This window comes from Pteronotus mesoamericanus, unplaced genomic scaffold (genome assembly GCF_021234165.1).
Source record: "Pteronotus mesoamericanus isolate MK-2021 breed Mesoamerican mustached bat unplaced genomic scaffold, CSHL_Meso_final scaffold_36, whole genome shotgun sequence".
Lineage (NCBI taxonomy): Eukaryota > Metazoa > Chordata > Mammalia > Chiroptera > Mormoopidae > Pteronotus > Pteronotus mesoamericanus.
Window position 1 is genome coordinate 5,384,451 of NW_026555313.1, and position 18,032 is coordinate 5,402,482.

Consider the following 18,032-nt stretch of genomic DNA (forward strand, 5'->3'; position numbering starts at 1 on the left):
ATTTTGCCTTCCTTTTCATATCTCAATTAAACCATTCACAATCTATCAAAAGTAACATTATATAATCAGCCAGAGGAGCTTCTTCTACATTTTTTTCTCCTCATGAGAGAGGTGTAGAGTGTAAAGCAAATATAAGGTGTTTTCGTAGTATTTTATTGTTACCTCTTTTAGAATAGTAATTTGACAGGAGGTGCTTCCTATAACCTTTAAAGAAGAAAACTCACCTGAATTCTTCCTCTTTAGATATGGAGTCTTTTATTGTAAAAATCCTTTTATTTTATATTTGATGATCATTGAAGCTGGACAGGGAGGCTATGGCTTCTTTTTTCCTCCTTCCAGAATGTCAAAGGCTACTTCTAGTTATGTAGCCTCTCCTTTTTTTGTCCAACTTAACTTCTTAATAGGAACAAGGCTTTTAAATTATCACTCCCCTAGAGAAGCATAGTGAAATGTTCTAGCGTACAGAAAGTAAGAGTTTAATTAATAATTGTTCATTCTTTACAAGACTTTATTTATTTATTTTTAGAGAGATGGGAAGGGAGTGGGAAAAAAGAGGCAGAGAAGCATCAATATGCAATTGATTGCTTCTCGCACACCCTCAACAAAGACCTGGTCCACAACCTAGGCTCATGCCCTGGCCAGGAATCAAACAGACAAACTTTTGGTTTGCAGAACAATGCCCAACCCATTAAGCCACACCAATCAGGGCTAAAAATAGTTTATGAAGGCTGTATATATGGAATAATTTATTGCATAGATTCCTTGTTTAAGTTTTTCTCTATGATGTAAAATATAGAATGCAAGGAAATATGTGTTATGTTAATTAATGCATTTTTATTTCTATAGAACCTACAAGAATAGAACTTACTCCTAAAAAAACAGAGTTAACAGTAGGAGAAAGCATTGTTCTTAATTGCAAAGCAATTCACGATGCTAGTTTGGATGTAACTTTCTACTGGACACTAAAAGGACAGCCCATCGACTTCGAGAAAGAAGGTGGACATTTTGAAAGCATCAGGGCCGTAAGTTAATACATTTTTATTTTTTGAGTAACAAAAATTTTAGGAATTTGGGTTCAAATGTAAAAAATTTTCTTATCTATGAAATGCTAAAGAAGCATAGGAAAAAATCCATTTGATTTAAATGATTATGTACTTTCATTATTTTATATTAGGTCAAACTGAAAGTAATAATTATTTTAAAACCCCCAGTAAGAAAACGGTAATACTTTATTATAAGTCTGGTTTCTTAGTCACCTTTATTTACTTGAGTAATAATGTCAATATTTCCATATTACTTGTCAAAAGTTAAGTTGCTACATAAATTGGCTAGTGTTATCTACAGTATTCTTAACAGTAATTATTATACAATAAATTAATGAAATAACCTACCTGTCCTACTCCTCAATAAATAATCATTTTTGGAAATTTTTAAATTTCTCACAGGCTATAGAGCTAAATACACAAACCATAGTCAAGAAGGCACAATAGCCTTAGATAAGCATTCACAAGCATACTCACTTGTCCACCAAATATTTTCTTTGTAATATCTTCTTTTATTTTACATATCTACATAGCAACCAACTAAATGGACTGGTAAATCTCTCAAACCAAATACTATAGAAGCATCACAGTTGTCTTAACTCAACAGAAAAGTGAAAAAACACCCTTTCTCCCATTGTCCTCTTTAAAACGTAAAAGAGTAATGTAACAGGGAAAGAGAAAGATGGATGGAACTAGGGTGGCAGAGAGAGATTTTTGACTGCAATATCCCATCTGTATTTGCTAAAGAGATAGATCCAAATACAATTTATGCCTACCAATCCAGTTTAAAATACTGTCACATGCTTATTAAAATCAGTTTATTTTTCTCAAAACAATTTAGGAAATACTAGTTACAGCCATAACAAGTCCAAACATTTAAAACTCAGTTTGGATTGAATTTTATTATAAAGGTAATGTAGTAAGATGAAAAAGTCCTAGACCCAAAGTCTGGAAATTTCTGGATCAATTTCCAGTTCAACCCCCAAGCAGCTGTGCAACAAAAAACCAGTCAACTACTTGACCTACCTGGACATTAGTCTCATAGAGAAGTTAAGTGAACAATTTGGACAGATCATTTCTAAGATCCTTTCTCACTTTTGAAATTGATAAATTTATATTACAAGAATAAAACATGAGCTCTCTTTGTTATATTTGTCAATGTAACTAAAACTAAACATTTTATTCCAAATTATTCTTTTCATCCTGTTTTATTTTGCAATAAATGGAAGAGACTACGTAAATAAGAAACAATTTCCAACTACTTGTCCACACTTTGTTAAAGAAATTTTAATTATTAAATGTTATATGTAAAATATTTAAATCATGTTAAATTAAGCTCATTTTCTTCTAATCTCTGAATTCTCTTTTTTTCATTACCTTGAGTTGATAATTCCTTCAAGATTGTGAACAAATTTTATGCCATGAATGTCACAAAACAGAACCAGAAAAAATATTATACAAAAATATTACATTTGAAAATAAAATATTTAGCATCCAAAATACATCTTCTTGGGATAGTCTGTAAGCATTCATTTTGAATATTGTTTTTTTCTTTATGTAAGTAGGTTCCCTCTTTATTTTAAAATACCAATAGAGGAATTAATGGTCCTGGTCAAATTATATGAATTCTTGTTTTTGTCTCTTAGGCATTACCACTTTCGTCTGATGTCCTTTAATTGTACCAAAAAATACCTCTAATTTCTTTCATAAAGTTGGCAGCCAACAGTACTTGCTATATTCCTCTTTACACATATGCTGTTCTTGCCCTTGAGAAGTATAAAATTTACTCCTTACTCCCTGTGAACCCATAATGTGACAAGCCATGTTAAAATTAGGCTCTGGATTGTGGAGAGAAGTAATAAACTACAAAATAGAAAACTAAAGCGAATTATCATATTGAGAAGTGAGAAAAATATTTTGGTTTAGGGTACTATAGGGCTCACCATTTTTAGTATATTTGTAAGGATTAATAGAAATACATATGTACTATAAAAATGGAAAGTTTCAAAAGTACAAGGTGTGAAAGAAATTACCTATCCCTTTTTCCCCAATTTCCTCTAACAGAGTGGGTCCTGGATGTCTTCAAGGACATATACTGGAGGGAATTCCATATTATGACATGGAAAAGGCAGAGAGCCAAAAAAGCAAAGCATTCTATCTCCCTTCTGTCCTTCTCCTTATGAAATAATATGTCTGAGAAATTATATGTTTTAGGAGAAAGAATGAAAGTGTTATATAGAAGAGAGTTTTGGAAAGGCCTCCAGACTGGTGGATATATTCCATTTCAGGGCACAATTGAAGACTTCAGGAGTAAGAGAGGCAGGGCAGTGTTCAGAAGAAAGCCAAGTGGGGTGATCTGTGGCCTTCTCAGAGTTTCAAAGGAGGGCCATTGAAGATACCTTAAGGGGTATAGGCTGGCCCAGCAGAGTAAAAAAGCCAAACAGAATTCAGGGACTTAAGCAGGACTAGAGTGTGCCTTTGACTGGAGTCCTCTCTAGGTTAATGGCCCTGAGACCTAACACACCAGTGGGTAATTGCATGAGAGTGACCAGGAGAGAAAAGAAAGTATACTTTTTAAGCACATTCACATTGCAGAATGTCAGATGAATACCAAATCTATGACCAAAAAAAAAAAAAATTACCAATGGTGTTGATATTTAAAATCTTGTAGATGACAAAATATAGCTTAATGAAGTTCTCTACCTTTCCACTAATTGTACCGGTGTCTTTCATACACAGCCTTTGGTCTGTAGATAAAGCTCCAGGCAAATTTTGTGTGTGTTGCTTTTATAATATCTATATACAATGGACATCGCTATGTTTTAAATAAAATAGTGCTTTTAGACTGCATTTTTGAGAGAGTGAATAAGTAATCACATCAAGTTCAAAATAATACCCATTGCTTTGAAATTTCAATTAAAACATCTGTAATACAAAGGCTTCTTTTTCTCTTGCTTTCCTTATTTAGTCCATGTTTTACCAACCAGTAATATGATTGATTTCGGATGCATCCATTAATGGAGCTACTGTTAAAAGTATCTAAGCACTCTATTAATCGAGAAACATTTGATCCAGTTTACCCAAATCACTTTTTTTGGCAATGATATGAATCAACTGAATGTGACAAATTAAATTTAGATTTAAATTCAGTTTTATAATCTAAGTGCCATGGGGGATCCAATGTAAAAGGCACAGCCCTTCACCCCTGAGGGAGCAGACGTTAACGGGGGAGGTGGCATATAGACTAGTGAGGTGCTTTAACTGTAACACCAGAGAACTCTGCATACCACTGGCAGGAGAAGTTGGTATTTGAACTGGACATGGATAGGCAAGATTTTGCCAGGTGGCTAGGAGAATAAACTGCATTTCAGACAAAGTAAACAGGTTAAGCAAGACAGAAAGGCAGAAAAGGTTAGAGTGTGTTACAGGAACAGTGAGGAACCAATGGCCCTCACAGCACAGTGAGGGCACATAGTAGATAGACAATAAGTCAATATTTGTTGAATAACTTTAAAGGGAAGAAGCAGAGGTCTGATTAACAAGTAAAAGGCACCAATTTCTGCCATGGATTTGGGGCTGTATTTGAAGGGAACGATATGATTCAGATTTGTTTTTTAGGCAGATAATGCTGACAGCTGTGTGGAACAGGGATTGAACATTCACTCCAAACTGGAGAAGCAGAGATTACAATAAGGAAGTTGACCATTAAGAGTTATGGACCTAAATAACCATCCTTGTATCAGATAAAGCATTTATCATTATGTTTTGACACAAATGTCTATGATGGTCAGAGGTCTGTGAGAGCATCTTAATATCTCAGGATGTCTGAACAGCACCTAATTGTGGCCATGTGGCCTGAAAGCCAAAGACTTAATGGAGGACTGGTGAGTCTCTGTTTTCCAGAGACTTGAAATCCCTAATTGTTTGTTTGAGATGCAGGCTACTTTTGATCCTTAAAATGCATAAAAACAGCTACACTGAATATCATGGAAGCCTGCAACTTTTTCTGTTGGGTTTTTTTTTTGTTTTGTTTTGTTTTTTTGCAGAGAAAAAGAGATGTTTGTCATTGGGATGGTCAGCTAAAGAATTGCCTTTTCCATTGAGAACTATCCCAAAATGCTAAATTGATATTAAATGGGCAGCCAAAGCAAAACGCATTATTTGAATGGTCCTTCATATTTACCAAATCTCTATTTATAACAATACACTTTAGGAAGGCAGAGTAGAGACATATGACCCCATTTTTTTAATGAGGTAACTAAAGCGTAAGACTTTTCCAGGCCACATGAATACTAAATTGGTGTAACAAAATTAATACAGTGTGATTTTTAAACTGCATTGTTTATTCTTCTTTATAAAGCCTATCCTCTCCATATTCATGGACCATTATGTGTTCAGCACTTGTCTATTAACTGTGGGAAATAAAAGTAGAAGGAAGATTTTGTTCTAGTCTTAGATAAACTTAAAAATTACATAGAATGTTAATAATTTAAGAAAAACATGACCATAAAAACAGTTACTAAATTATTATAACCAAATAGTGTTGGAGGCCAGAAAAAGAGATTAATGGAGATTATTAATATTGTGGGGGGAAAAATGTTAATAATTAGGAATTTTTTAAAGGAATTGTGTACCTACTGTATACCAAGTACTCAACTAAAAAATATTTATGCTATAGCTCATAAATTTCTTAGAATTATCATATGAAGTAATAGTATTTGGGGAACATGTGCTACCCAACCTAGACCACAGAGGATGGATTAGCATTAAGACAGGAAAATAATAAAGAGAAAGGCAAACTAAAATGGGAAAAGATACTGTGTCAGGGTTGTGGGGGATCTTGGAGATTACTAAGTTTGTCCTAAATTGATACATGGATTCCCTATCGGTAGTGTGAGTATCTGCTGTAACCCTTTTAGTGATGAAGAACTCACTCCTTTAAAGCAATATATTCCATTGCCAAGCAGATCTGAATGTCAGAAAGTAAAAATAATTGTGATAGTCTTTATATCAAGCATAGAAATCATAAAAGAACACACCTGATTCATATCCATGGTTTTGGTGCAGCATTAGGTAAATAAAAAGGGGCCAGAATATAAACTCTTTAACATGTTAAGGATTTTACTCTAGCTAAAAAGGTTCTGGCCTATATCAGTCTTCCTGTTATAGTTACTTCTATTCCTAGTTTATCTTATTCTGAATTAGCTTCTGTTTCCTAAGGAGTAAAAGTCTCAGAATAAAAGACTACTGTGCTCAACTGGCACCATTGTCTTTCCTAGTGGATAACTGTTAACATTTTAAAATGAATAAAATTATTGGACACACTGCCAAGGTTTACTGGGGCACAAAGCTCTGAGGACCTTGTAAGCATCTGCTGCATCCTCTTCCTCATCACGTTAGCAGATGTGAGTCTTAGAGGTACTTCACAATTAATCAGCAAGCATACAAAAAGGCAGATGATCATTAGCTCTAACAAAGGCACACATTCTCTTTGACTTATTCTACTTGCCAGTGATATTCATACTTTCAAGTAATGTGGCCTCCTGGACTCTGTACCCTACCATCTCCCTGACTAGCAAAGTGCTTGTCCTTCCTCATCACTTGATTTTATGCCTCCTAGATCTTTTTCTTGCTCTGAATCCTGACTACCTGGTAACTGACCAACTTTCTGTTTTCTGCTGTAATGTTGTGACTGCCACATATTTGCTTTATAACGATTATCTCCCAGTCTTCCACCTAACTTAACAGAAGTCATTCAGATAGGACTGGATAATAGAGAACCAACCAACCAAAGCTTGGGGGCTAGAAAGGAGCGAGGTTACCATCAATGCTTTGGAATTTTCAGATCACTCCAGGAAAGTAAGCCACATCCATTTTCCCTGCCCATCTGTGTTACACGATGTGCCAGAGACCACTGTCTTCTCAAAGCAGCAGTATTTCCCACAGCAAAAAAACAATGCCCATCTTTTTTTACTATGTGTATGTTTCATATAGTCATATGATCATGACCAAAATATGCCATAAAACCTGTGATTCTATGACATCTTATACACTAATGAAATAAGCTGAATTATAAGGTCCCTAATAACAAAGGCTATTATGACATCTTATGTTCAATCGCTTTGCACTGTGAAGGTCCACAAAATAGTCACTAAGTCAATGATGAATATAAAAAAAATTGGATAATAAAACATTTTCTCAGTTTAGTCAACTACAGCATTATTTCAGATGTTTTACTATAATTATTGCATAAAATTCTGTTAAAACTAATTATTATAAAATAGTTATTTTCCATAAAATTAGAACTGAATGACAGGTAACTGATATAGGTGACATCTGAAACAGTCTATTATTGACAGACCCTTCCTTAATACTTGAGGGTGTCATATCAGTAATCTGCAGACCACAATTCCTTCAGGATCACAGCAGAACAGTAACACCATATTGATTATCCTCCTCCATTTTTACTCTAATTGACAGATGGTCTCAAAAGCAAAATTTGGAGTCTCCTCTTCACTTTTTATAGTTTGTGAAATGTAGTAAAATCAAGTAATGCCTCCAAAGTTATCACATATAAAAAGACAGGCTTAGCCATCCAAATCACACAGTCCTCACTATGTTTGTTTAAAGAGAGCCCCCTAAAACAAACCTTGGTATGCTACTTAATATGGTAGGGATACAAAGCTTTTTTATTCATTTAGAAGCTCCATTTTTGATAGATGTTGAATTTTTACTATATATAGCATTATGGATGATATGAAAGTTATTAGTTACTATGAAATGTTTTATTGTGCAGAACTACAGGTTGGTTGGTAGTTTGGTTGATTGGTTTGTTTGTTTAGAAGGAAAATAAAGCTTCTTAATAAAGAAAGACAATTTTAGTGTGGGCTATGTTGGGAAACATCAATAGCCTGTGTTCTATGATCTCTGAGAAGGTAAAATTATCATACTTCCCAGAGCTTCTTATCAGAACCAGTTAGATCTTTCAGGTTATTAGACTGGAAAAAGTAGGGATGAGAAATAGAAATCACTCCTTACATCGTAGCAGAATTTGCTTTCCTAGACTGTAAACTCCAGAAATTAAGAAGTGCTTATATGTCTAGAATTCCATATTTTTTTCCTTTTAGAAGTTTTGTTTTTCTCAAAAATTATTTTTGCATTTTATATATATATATACACAAACTCTGAGTGGATTTCTATAATACTGCATTGTCTTTCCTTTGGTTGTTTTTAATCCAACCAAAGGAGAATTCAATCTGGAAGGACTTCCTGTTACTTTGGAAATATGACCATTGGTAGGCTCCCGTTAGGTTTTTGCAACTGTTGTTATTGTTTTTAACCTTGACTATAAAGTCTATCAGATTTATTTCAGTGATGTTTATTAAACCAAATTCTCACCTAAGTCATTTTCAATAGCAAATTAGTAGTCTTTCTAATATGTATAGCAAACTTCTGATAAATAGTTCCCTGAAAAATAAAACTCCAAGTATCTTGAGTTTCAGTTCAGAATTTCCATTATATTTATTCATTATTACTCTGAATTTCTATTAATTATCTTGCAATTGTACATTGAAAAAAATCAGTAGCTCTTTACTGTAGAACTGCTTCCTCATCCCAATCTGACAGATTTATTTTTATAAGACAGTGCAAATTTTATAAATTACATATGTACTAAACAGTTTAGAATAAATGAATAAGTAAATAAATGAATAATGTCAAGCCCACTCTTTAAATTGTAAAATTTTAACCTTCTACTTATATCAAATGTCCAAGTCAAGTTACTGAAATGAGTATCTAAATTATTTTCAGAGCCTAATACTCATCTATTCTCAATGTTTCAATTTTGTCCAAATCAACGTTTGCTTCTGTTTATTTCTTAAGAGGCTTCTATTCAAACCTTGATAATTAAAAAAAAAAAACCTCTCCCTCTTGTTTTCTCGTACTCTTTTCCCTTTTATCATTCCTATTGATTTGTCAGCCTATTTGAATTAATTAAATTAGGAAGGATAACTAATTATGTCAGTTTTAACTGAGGACACTGTAGGCTATTGCAGCAGATGCCATGGTGTGTCACCAGATTCCCTTTTCAAGACTAAGACATTCCTTCCCCAAGCCACTGAGAGTATTGGTGGCTGACAACTCTCAACTGAGTCCCTCTCTGGAAATCACCCTCAGCCAATGAGAGTTGTCTGGTCCCAGTTATGCCCTAACCCCTAGCCTGTGCACAAGGGAGGGGTAATGAATACACAGGATGTTTAAAGGCCAAGTCCCTTGCTTCAAAGTAAAACAATTCTGAAGGGTCACCTTAGCTCCATTGTTCCCTGTAGGAAAAGCTGAGGCCTTTATTGTGACTGCATCAGAGTTAAATATGTTCTATGTTCTATTCCACTTTCTTCATTCTCTCCACATATGTTGATCTTAATCGCATATGTCAATGGAATCTCCAACTCAGGCTGTTTCTCTGAAACTCTGACCTAAGACAATCCTAATGGCAAATGCAACCTTTGAGAAAGCATGGGAAACAGGTATGAATAACAATAAAAAATAATCATAGCTCTCATCCATTGAATGCCCACTAGATATTTGGCAATGTGCTAACCTCTTCAAATGTTATTTCATTTACTTCCCACAAATACCGTTATGTAGGAATTGATTTTGTTTTTATTTAGGGGTTTTATTTTTGACAGAAGAAGAAGAAATTCAGAACTATAAACAACTTGCCCAAATTTAAACAATTGTTATATAGGAGAGTTATTATTCAAACTAGCTCTGAACCCCAATACAACACTTCTCTCAGTATCTTTTATCAAACCTAGGGCATATGTAGAAATATTTAGGAAGGCGATATTTTAAATTTCCTACTTTTTCAATAAGCTTACTATCAAATCATATAATCTTGTGAACAATTTAGATACACATCCTTCATCCATTTTAGAATGTAGTGGCCAATTGTTCTCAATGCGGGTAAGATTTTCATATACTTATCAAAATCACTCACACCTATAAAGTTTATACTATGATTATGTGGTTACATTTATATCATATAACATTTTTTCTAATATTTATAAACATTACTATTTTGAGAAATCTCCTTTCTCTTTGCCAAAAGTTTGCTATATGCATCTTTATTTATTTCTTTTTTATTAAATATTTTGTTATTCTATTACAGTTTCCCCCAATTTCCCCCCTCTCCCCTCCCCCACCCAGCCCACCCCACTCCCTGTCATATGCCACCCTGTTGTCCATTTTAAAGGCAACCTTAAAAATCAGACTCTTCAACATTTAGTTAATCACTTCATAATTCATTTGAAAGTTTCATTATTTAATTATGACCTATGCTAGAATGTATAAATAGAATTTTACATCATGAAGAGAACTTTTGCCCTTTCTCTATTGTATGTATTATTTAATTTGATTTCCACAACAACATTGTGAGTCAAGCAGATTATATATAAATGAAGAAACTAAGACTCAGGAAAGAAGGTGGATGAAGGGTCTCACTACTGAGGTTCTGAGCAACACAGACACATTTACTACACAGCCACCATTTTCACTTAAGCTTCTTTGAGCTTAAAACTTCCCCACCATGAATGATGTTCGAAGTCTGGTTTCAAAGCAAAGATATAAAGCTCTAAAACTAGCTCTATTCTTCACTGTGCCATTTTGAAAATCGGAGATATAAAAAGGATGTTTCTTCTTCTCTGCAGTCTCACCTCTTTAGCTGGACAGTGCAACCTATTTTTACCTTACTTGATCACTATTAAAACATTAAAATTATATATTCCGTAGCACCAAATCAACAAATGTTTTTAAAAATCCTCCTATTAAAAGTTACTTAGGATGAATTGAAAAACATCTCAAAATATCCTACTACATACACTTGCCTCTTCAGATGTTCTGTGGGTGTTTTTTCATTATTTAAAGCTCACTCTTCCACTGCTATATTTGTTTCATTTTATAGTGAGTGAACCCCTTTTAATCAACTTCCCTTGGTAGTCTCTAAGATAAATCTCTCCAAGTGGACAGGAGGTACAACGTTACACCACTTTTACTGCTGAAGATGAGGCAAAGAATGTAACGAACACGGGTCTCAACAATTCTTTTGATGGGAATGTTGAGTTTTCATATTTGAGACACTTAAATTTGATTCTGCTCACACCCAGTATGTTACTTACAGTTTTGTTGGTTCCACTTGAGTTTTTGGCCACAAAATTCAGTTTTCAAATTAGATAGATGGTGGGTAGAGTTTCAGATTCTGTCCTTTCCCTTACCCTCAGGGCATCCAATGCTGGCTTTATTCCTTTCCCACTCCCCCCCCGAGCAAATATCAAATTCTACTATAAATATTGCTTGATTCTTTCGCTTCTAGTCTTTACATTTCCATAAATTAGGAACATGCTTATTTTTCTGAACTCAGAGCAGTGCCTGGTGCATATTAAAAACCAAATAAATATTCGTAGAGCTGCTAAAGAGATTAGTGGAGGTAAGAGTATACAAACTAAAAACTAGCCATTTAAAGTAAGCCACTTAGAAACAGAGGTTGACTGTCATATCTAGTAGCTGTTTAAGTTTTTTGTTAATTGAGGAAAAATTCTAACATCTATTTTAATTATAGAGAGTGATGTCAGTGATCAGTAGCTTTATTCATTTTTGCTTTACAAGAAATTTAAATATTTTTGATACTGTGCTAAAAGGAATTATTGTCTCTGGAAATAATAATTATAGGAGTCTTTAGTAAAAGGAAAAATATAAAATGGATTTGAGTTTTCATGTTGATGCAATGCTGATATGTTGTATTAGTTTTCTATCACTTTAAAAAGAATTCCCTACATGTATATCTATGTATCAGGGATATAATTTAATCTACAGTGATGAAATGCATAGTATAATAGGACCCTTAGCAGTAGAATTTTTTATTTTGTAGGAATCATATGTATAAGAAGATTTTGCTTTTGGTTTTTGAAAGAAAGCCTTGGTAAATAAAAGGCTGCCCTTATTCTCTAATACCACATAAGGTTAAGGATTTTATAAGCAAACATTGTTCAGTTTTACATTTTGAAATACTATTGATATGTAAGTATTGTGTTATAGACTGACTTCTATGTTATTTCCCAAAGTGATTTTCAAAGAAGTAGGTTTTTGATAGGCCATTATGTTCAAGACATCTTTGAAATTCTACCTTTATTTTTCAATTTCTCTTTCTGCATCTGTTTTGTATTAAATTCTAAAGAGTGCCTAAGTGTTATGATGTCTTTAGATTTAGCTTAGCTTTCAAAAATCCTCTGGTTTCCTTCATGGACTATTTTTATCACATTATAATGTAAAATTGATTTTAGGAGTCTCGAATTAATAACTCAGATGGTAGCCTCTCAAAGACATTTTCTTAGAAGAGGAGGAAGAGGGCATTTTGGAAATAACTATCAGTCTATTATTATTCACTTTCTTCATCTGATATACCTTATATAACAGAAGTAGAAAAGATCAATTTAGAGAATTTGGGGAGCATGACACCATTTTCTTTAATGAATAGATAACAGCTCTATAGAGTATTTATCAGTATACAAAAGATGAATTCTGAATATAGCACAGTTCCACAAAGATGTATTGAGCAACTATATACTAGGTAGCTGACCAGGAATTGAGGATTCTGTAGTAATCAACAGCACATTCTATGAAGGGCCCATGACCACACCTGAAATAGTGCTGCCTTTGAGAAGCCCAGTCATACAGAGAAACAGTCTTATAAACTGATGTGCCAAGAGCACTGGAAAAAATATGTTTAGGGAACTCAGTCCAAGTTATACATCATCCAGCCTGTAAAAACAGAGCATACTTCTTAAACCAAATAATACCTGAGCTTGTTCTTAAAGGAGAATAAAGAATATTTCAGGCAAAGGAGGGAGAGGAGGCAGAAGCGGGAAATACACTCTAGGTAAGGACTGGGGATCAGGAAAATATGAAAAGTACTGAGGTTTTGTCTATCAAAACCCAGTAACAAATGGTGATCTTATAATTAAAGCAAACCTAATCTGTTATTGTAATAATTCTGTTTTTTAAAAAAAGCTTCTCATATCACCTATGAAAGTTAAGTAAATGACCATAATTATGCTTGGTTCCAATTATCGCAAGTTACATATTCCTAACAAAAGTAAAACTGCCAGATTTTTCCAAATTAAATCTAGAGAGAAATTACATGGTGCTTAGTCTAAGTATATGTATTTTACACAAATTCACATGTTGCTTAGAGCTTGCTGTGGGATATATAAAAAAAGAAATTAACTATACAATGTTAAGATTCACTATTTAAGGTCATTAAGATATTTTCCTAAGAAGGAATATCTGGTGATTTTTTTAGGAGGCTGCTAATTATTGTAGAAGCAATTCTAAGAATGCAATGCACTTAAAGAAAACAGGGGCTAAAATCAAGATTTCTGCTTTCTTCTGCATTTATTTCTTTATCACATTATATATTTGTGAGAATGGGAATCACACCTGTCTTGTTAACCATTGCTTCCATCTGGCATCATGCCTGGCAGGGTTTTTTTGCTAAATAAAGTATTTGTTTAATTATTATATAAACAAGTAGAACTTTATACTGTCACACATAGTCACTTTCTTGTCTCCTTGCCCATATGCTAAATCACCACACCAAAAAAAGTAACATATTATTATCAATATCAGGAAAAAATTTAATACATCACATTCCAAAAAATTAAATGGTTATCTATAACGTATATTAGTACTATATCAGGGCAAGGAATAGATGGTTGAGTGAAGCATGATCTCTCTCTTCTAGAATTCTTAATCTAGACAGATCTTTAAACAACTATTTAATGTGATAAATGTCATAGTATTGAGATATTACACTGTTGAGAGAAAAAAGACTCTGGAGAAAAAATTTGAATTATTAACCAAGTATATCATTAGCGAAAAGACTGTTCTTAGAATGAATGCTCGATTTAATTCAACTAAGTTCATTACTAGAGGTTATTAATCACCTAGTATAAGGTAAGGTAATAATCTAACTGATAGTTCTTTAATTACCCTAAAATTAAACTATTTCTCATTGTATACTCTACACATCTATAAAACCAAAATAATTAACTATTTTGAAACAAAACTAGCTAAAATAACTTAGGATGCATTAATTTTGAAGATCCAACATAGTACTAAATAGTTCAAGGATTTCATGTCAATAAGCCTAACTGAAACTATAAAATACTATATTTTATACTGTTAATATTTGATAGCCCCAGAACTAAAGATACCATAATGACCAAATTTATTTTACAATAGTTATTAACTACAGTAACACCATGTTCTAAAAGCAATTCTGAAACCTGCACTTAATTGCAATTGTTTGTGGTTTAAGTAGTGAGAACCAGTGAAAGACTCTTGGCTTTTACTTTACAGGGGCTTGGGGCATGCTTTGCTCACTGTGCCTTTTACATCAGCAATGATTCAGGAACAGGGTATTGCAAAGTCCCTGGTGTTTAAAATCATTTTAGCTACTGTTAGAGATGCAATCATTTCAATAAGAATGTCTCCATTTTCCTTTAAGAGTAATCAGACAGCATAACTAAAGAATCCTTTCTTTTTTACCTTTTTTTTGGCATGTGTGTGTTTTACTTACACTGCTGTTTCCATCCACATTTAGTCTCCTACTAAAATTCTGACTGGAATAATCCATTGTTCTGTTTTATTTTTCATATTTTAGATGGTGAGATATAAATATGTTTAGAGTGCGGGGAATTTTACAGCTTAGATTCAATGAATACTCTTTCCTTTGCACATCTTTTTTTCTCTTGAGACTAAATATAGAAAAGGAACTGAGGTGTCTGTTAAATATGATAGTCTGGATTAGTTTCTGCTGCAAAACAAACCGCTCCAAAATTTAATGGCTTCTAACCACCATTTTTTAGTTTATAATTCTTTATGTTGTCAGCTTGGGCTGGACTCATCTGGAATTTATCTACTGGTCTCCGCAAGGCTCACTCATGTATCTATAGTCAGTCACCTGACAGCCAACTTCGAGGCCCCGGTGTTGGGCAGCAGCTGGCTAGCGGTTGGAACTGCAGGGGCAAATGAGCCACAGGTTTCTCATCATCTACCAGGCTAGTCCAGGCTTGTTCACATGATATCTCAGGATTCCAATATCCAAGAGCAGAAGCATCATGATCTGTTATGCGTAGGCTCAAACTTGTTTTATGTCACTTCTGTCACATTCTATTGGTTTAAAGCAAGTCATAAGGCCATACAGATTCAAAGGGAAGAGAAACCTTCTCCTGGGAGGAACTGAAAAATATTATGGCCATTTTTGCAATCTACCAGCATCAGTTCCTTGGCAATTTTTTAAAAATATTTCTCTAACTTGCAACCCTCATGCCAGAATCCTCATATTTCTCATTGAGTCATGCTTTTAATTGCTATTAGAGTATGCTTTTAATGCAAAGTGAACTCCGCAAAATTTGTGACCCAATTCTATGGGTCAATAATTTGAGCTGGACTTAATTGTTTTTCTATTGGTCTATCTGGGACTCATCAATGCATCTGCAGGTCAATTGTTTGGAAGGTGGCAACTAAGATGGTGTTGTTCTGCTCAAAGTGGTCTCTACCCTACTGCAGCTTAGTCCAAGCTGTGCCACATGGTTTCCACAGGTTTCCAAATCAGGAATCCTCAGTGCACACCCCATTTTGGAAGCATATGTTTGTTCCACATTGGCTAATATCTGAATGACCAATGGAATCACTGAGAGTGGCACAGTGAGTATGGGAGCGGCACCCAAAAGTAGATGTAGGAAGGCATGAAAAGCTTTGGGGTCATTAGTGCAACAAACCTACCACATCATTTAAATAATTATCAGTGTCAACTGATCCTTCACTTCAGTTAAAGTATCATTTTTAAGACTAAACTAAAGCTAGGTTATGGGATCCAATGAGCAGTTGGAAAAATAATCATTTGAATAACACTAAAACTCAACATGGGCAGTCCCTAGCAACACAAACTATGTTAACTGCTTTGACTAAATTAACTAGTCACTAACAGTATTAACCCTATTTTATTGAATTAAGTGAAAATTGTCAAAGCCCTTGATCTGGTTATGCAGAGTCATTGTTCCATTTTATAAAATCTGTGCTTTTTTTTCAAAATATTGAAGTATTTTAATCACTTGTTAATAGAAAATTGAGAACAGATATAAAAACATTAAGATAGAAACATTAATTTTTTACTTAAAAATGAATAAATGAATTTGTTTCAGAAAAATAGCATATTCTGGAACAATTATATTTTCTACTTTATCAGTCTAAATTAATCAATATTAAATGCCTCTTCCCAAAATTGGTTCTAGTGATTTCTGTGCTTTAGATATATTTTGATAGGAACAAAAGCAGATATATGTATTAATGAACTGATGAAAAGGGATTCTGGATATATCTGAAACAAACATGAAATATACTGACTATTCCATACCCAAATGAATCCATAGGTTTGTTTAACTACATAAGCTGATTCATTTATATGTGCAGTTGATGATAAACACTTACCTCTGTGTTTCTACGTGGTAACCATATTTTTGAATTCTAAATCAAAGTCAGCTTTTTATTTTTTCACTATACTGTAGGTAGATTTTTTCTATTTATATAACTAATACAAGTTTATTGTAGATCATTTGAACATATGAAAATTAGAAGAGAATGAAAGCCTCTTGGAATCACATTACCTAAAAATAATCACCATTAGTTTTTGTAATCATATTATCATGCATCTCTTCAAGCATATGTAGACACATTACACAAGTATATACTATCATGCATGCTGCTTTTATTAGGATGCCTTTCCACTACTTTAAAGCTTTTTAATATCCTAATGTATGTCTTTCTATACTTTCTCTGTTCTTTTGTAATCCTAGGCAGATTTATAGATGTATAGAGATATTTATGCCATTATTTTTAAAATATTGAACATATGCTGCATATTCTTTTCTGCATCTCATTACTCTCATTCAGTAATCTTGAAAATTATTTCATGTCAGTTGATCTACCTCTAATTCATTCTTTTCAATGGGTACATAATAGACTATGGTATGACTATATCTCTATTTAGCCATTACCCTATTAAAAATATGAATGTTTGAGAGATTTATGAAAAATGCTACAGAAAACATCTCTGAATATCTGCACATATGTATATCAACAACTTTATTTCTATGAGATAGAGTCCCAGGAATGGATTTCAGGGTAAAAGAATAAAACTACTTGTAATTTAAATAGATATTGCCAGATATATTTTTCAGGAAATGATATAATATCAAGGTACATTACTGGGTAACATCACTATATAGTAAAAGATTGAATGATTGGGTAGGGAGAAGGTGCCAACTGGTTTTGGTTTGGGCCCAACTTTGCCCCTACTTAACTATATGACTTTCAATGATTCATTTCATCTCAGTTCTCATCTGCAAACTGAAAAGGTTAGAGTAGATGACTCCTAATACCCCTATCTAATTCTACAGTTCTGTGATATTAAATGTTATGTTCAAAAACTGAATCCCAAGAAACTCTCCATATGGCATCCAATAACAGTGAGGTTATTTTAATATGTTTTAGTGAACACTAACCATTTTTTTCAGGAGGAAACATTCATAGCACCAAAATCACATTCTTCTCTGTTAACAATTGAATACTTACTTAATTCATGAAAGATATTCCAAAGTCTCATGATGTCCTTAGGACTGTAAAACTTTTAATGCAAAAGAAGCCTCAAACTGGAAAAATAATCTCAAATCAGAATTCTTCTCTATGAATGAGAATATATTTTTATGTATAATATCTTTATTAATGATGAAATGTTCCTCTAAAGCTAAATAGAGATTTCCTCTTTAAAAACAACAATAATTTTATAAGTGGAACAATGTTGTTTTTTTCTGGGTAACATATCACATCCCTTATTTTATATAATCAAACACACATAAAAAATTCAAAATAATG

The 18,032-nt window shown here is 33.3% G+C and overlaps 1 protein-coding gene across 1 annotated transcript in view; it reads left to right on the forward strand.

The window, feature by feature from the left end:
- Positions 1-18,032, forward strand: part of CNTN5 (contactin 5) — a 480,323-nt gene that overhangs the window by 349,312 nt on the left and 112,979 nt on the right. Inside the window, exon 13 of the mRNA XM_054592597.1 lies at positions 847-1,022. Within this exon, the coding sequence (XP_054448572.1) occupies positions 847-1,022 (176 nt within the window). The remainder of the gene's footprint in view (positions 1-846; positions 1,023-18,032) is intronic.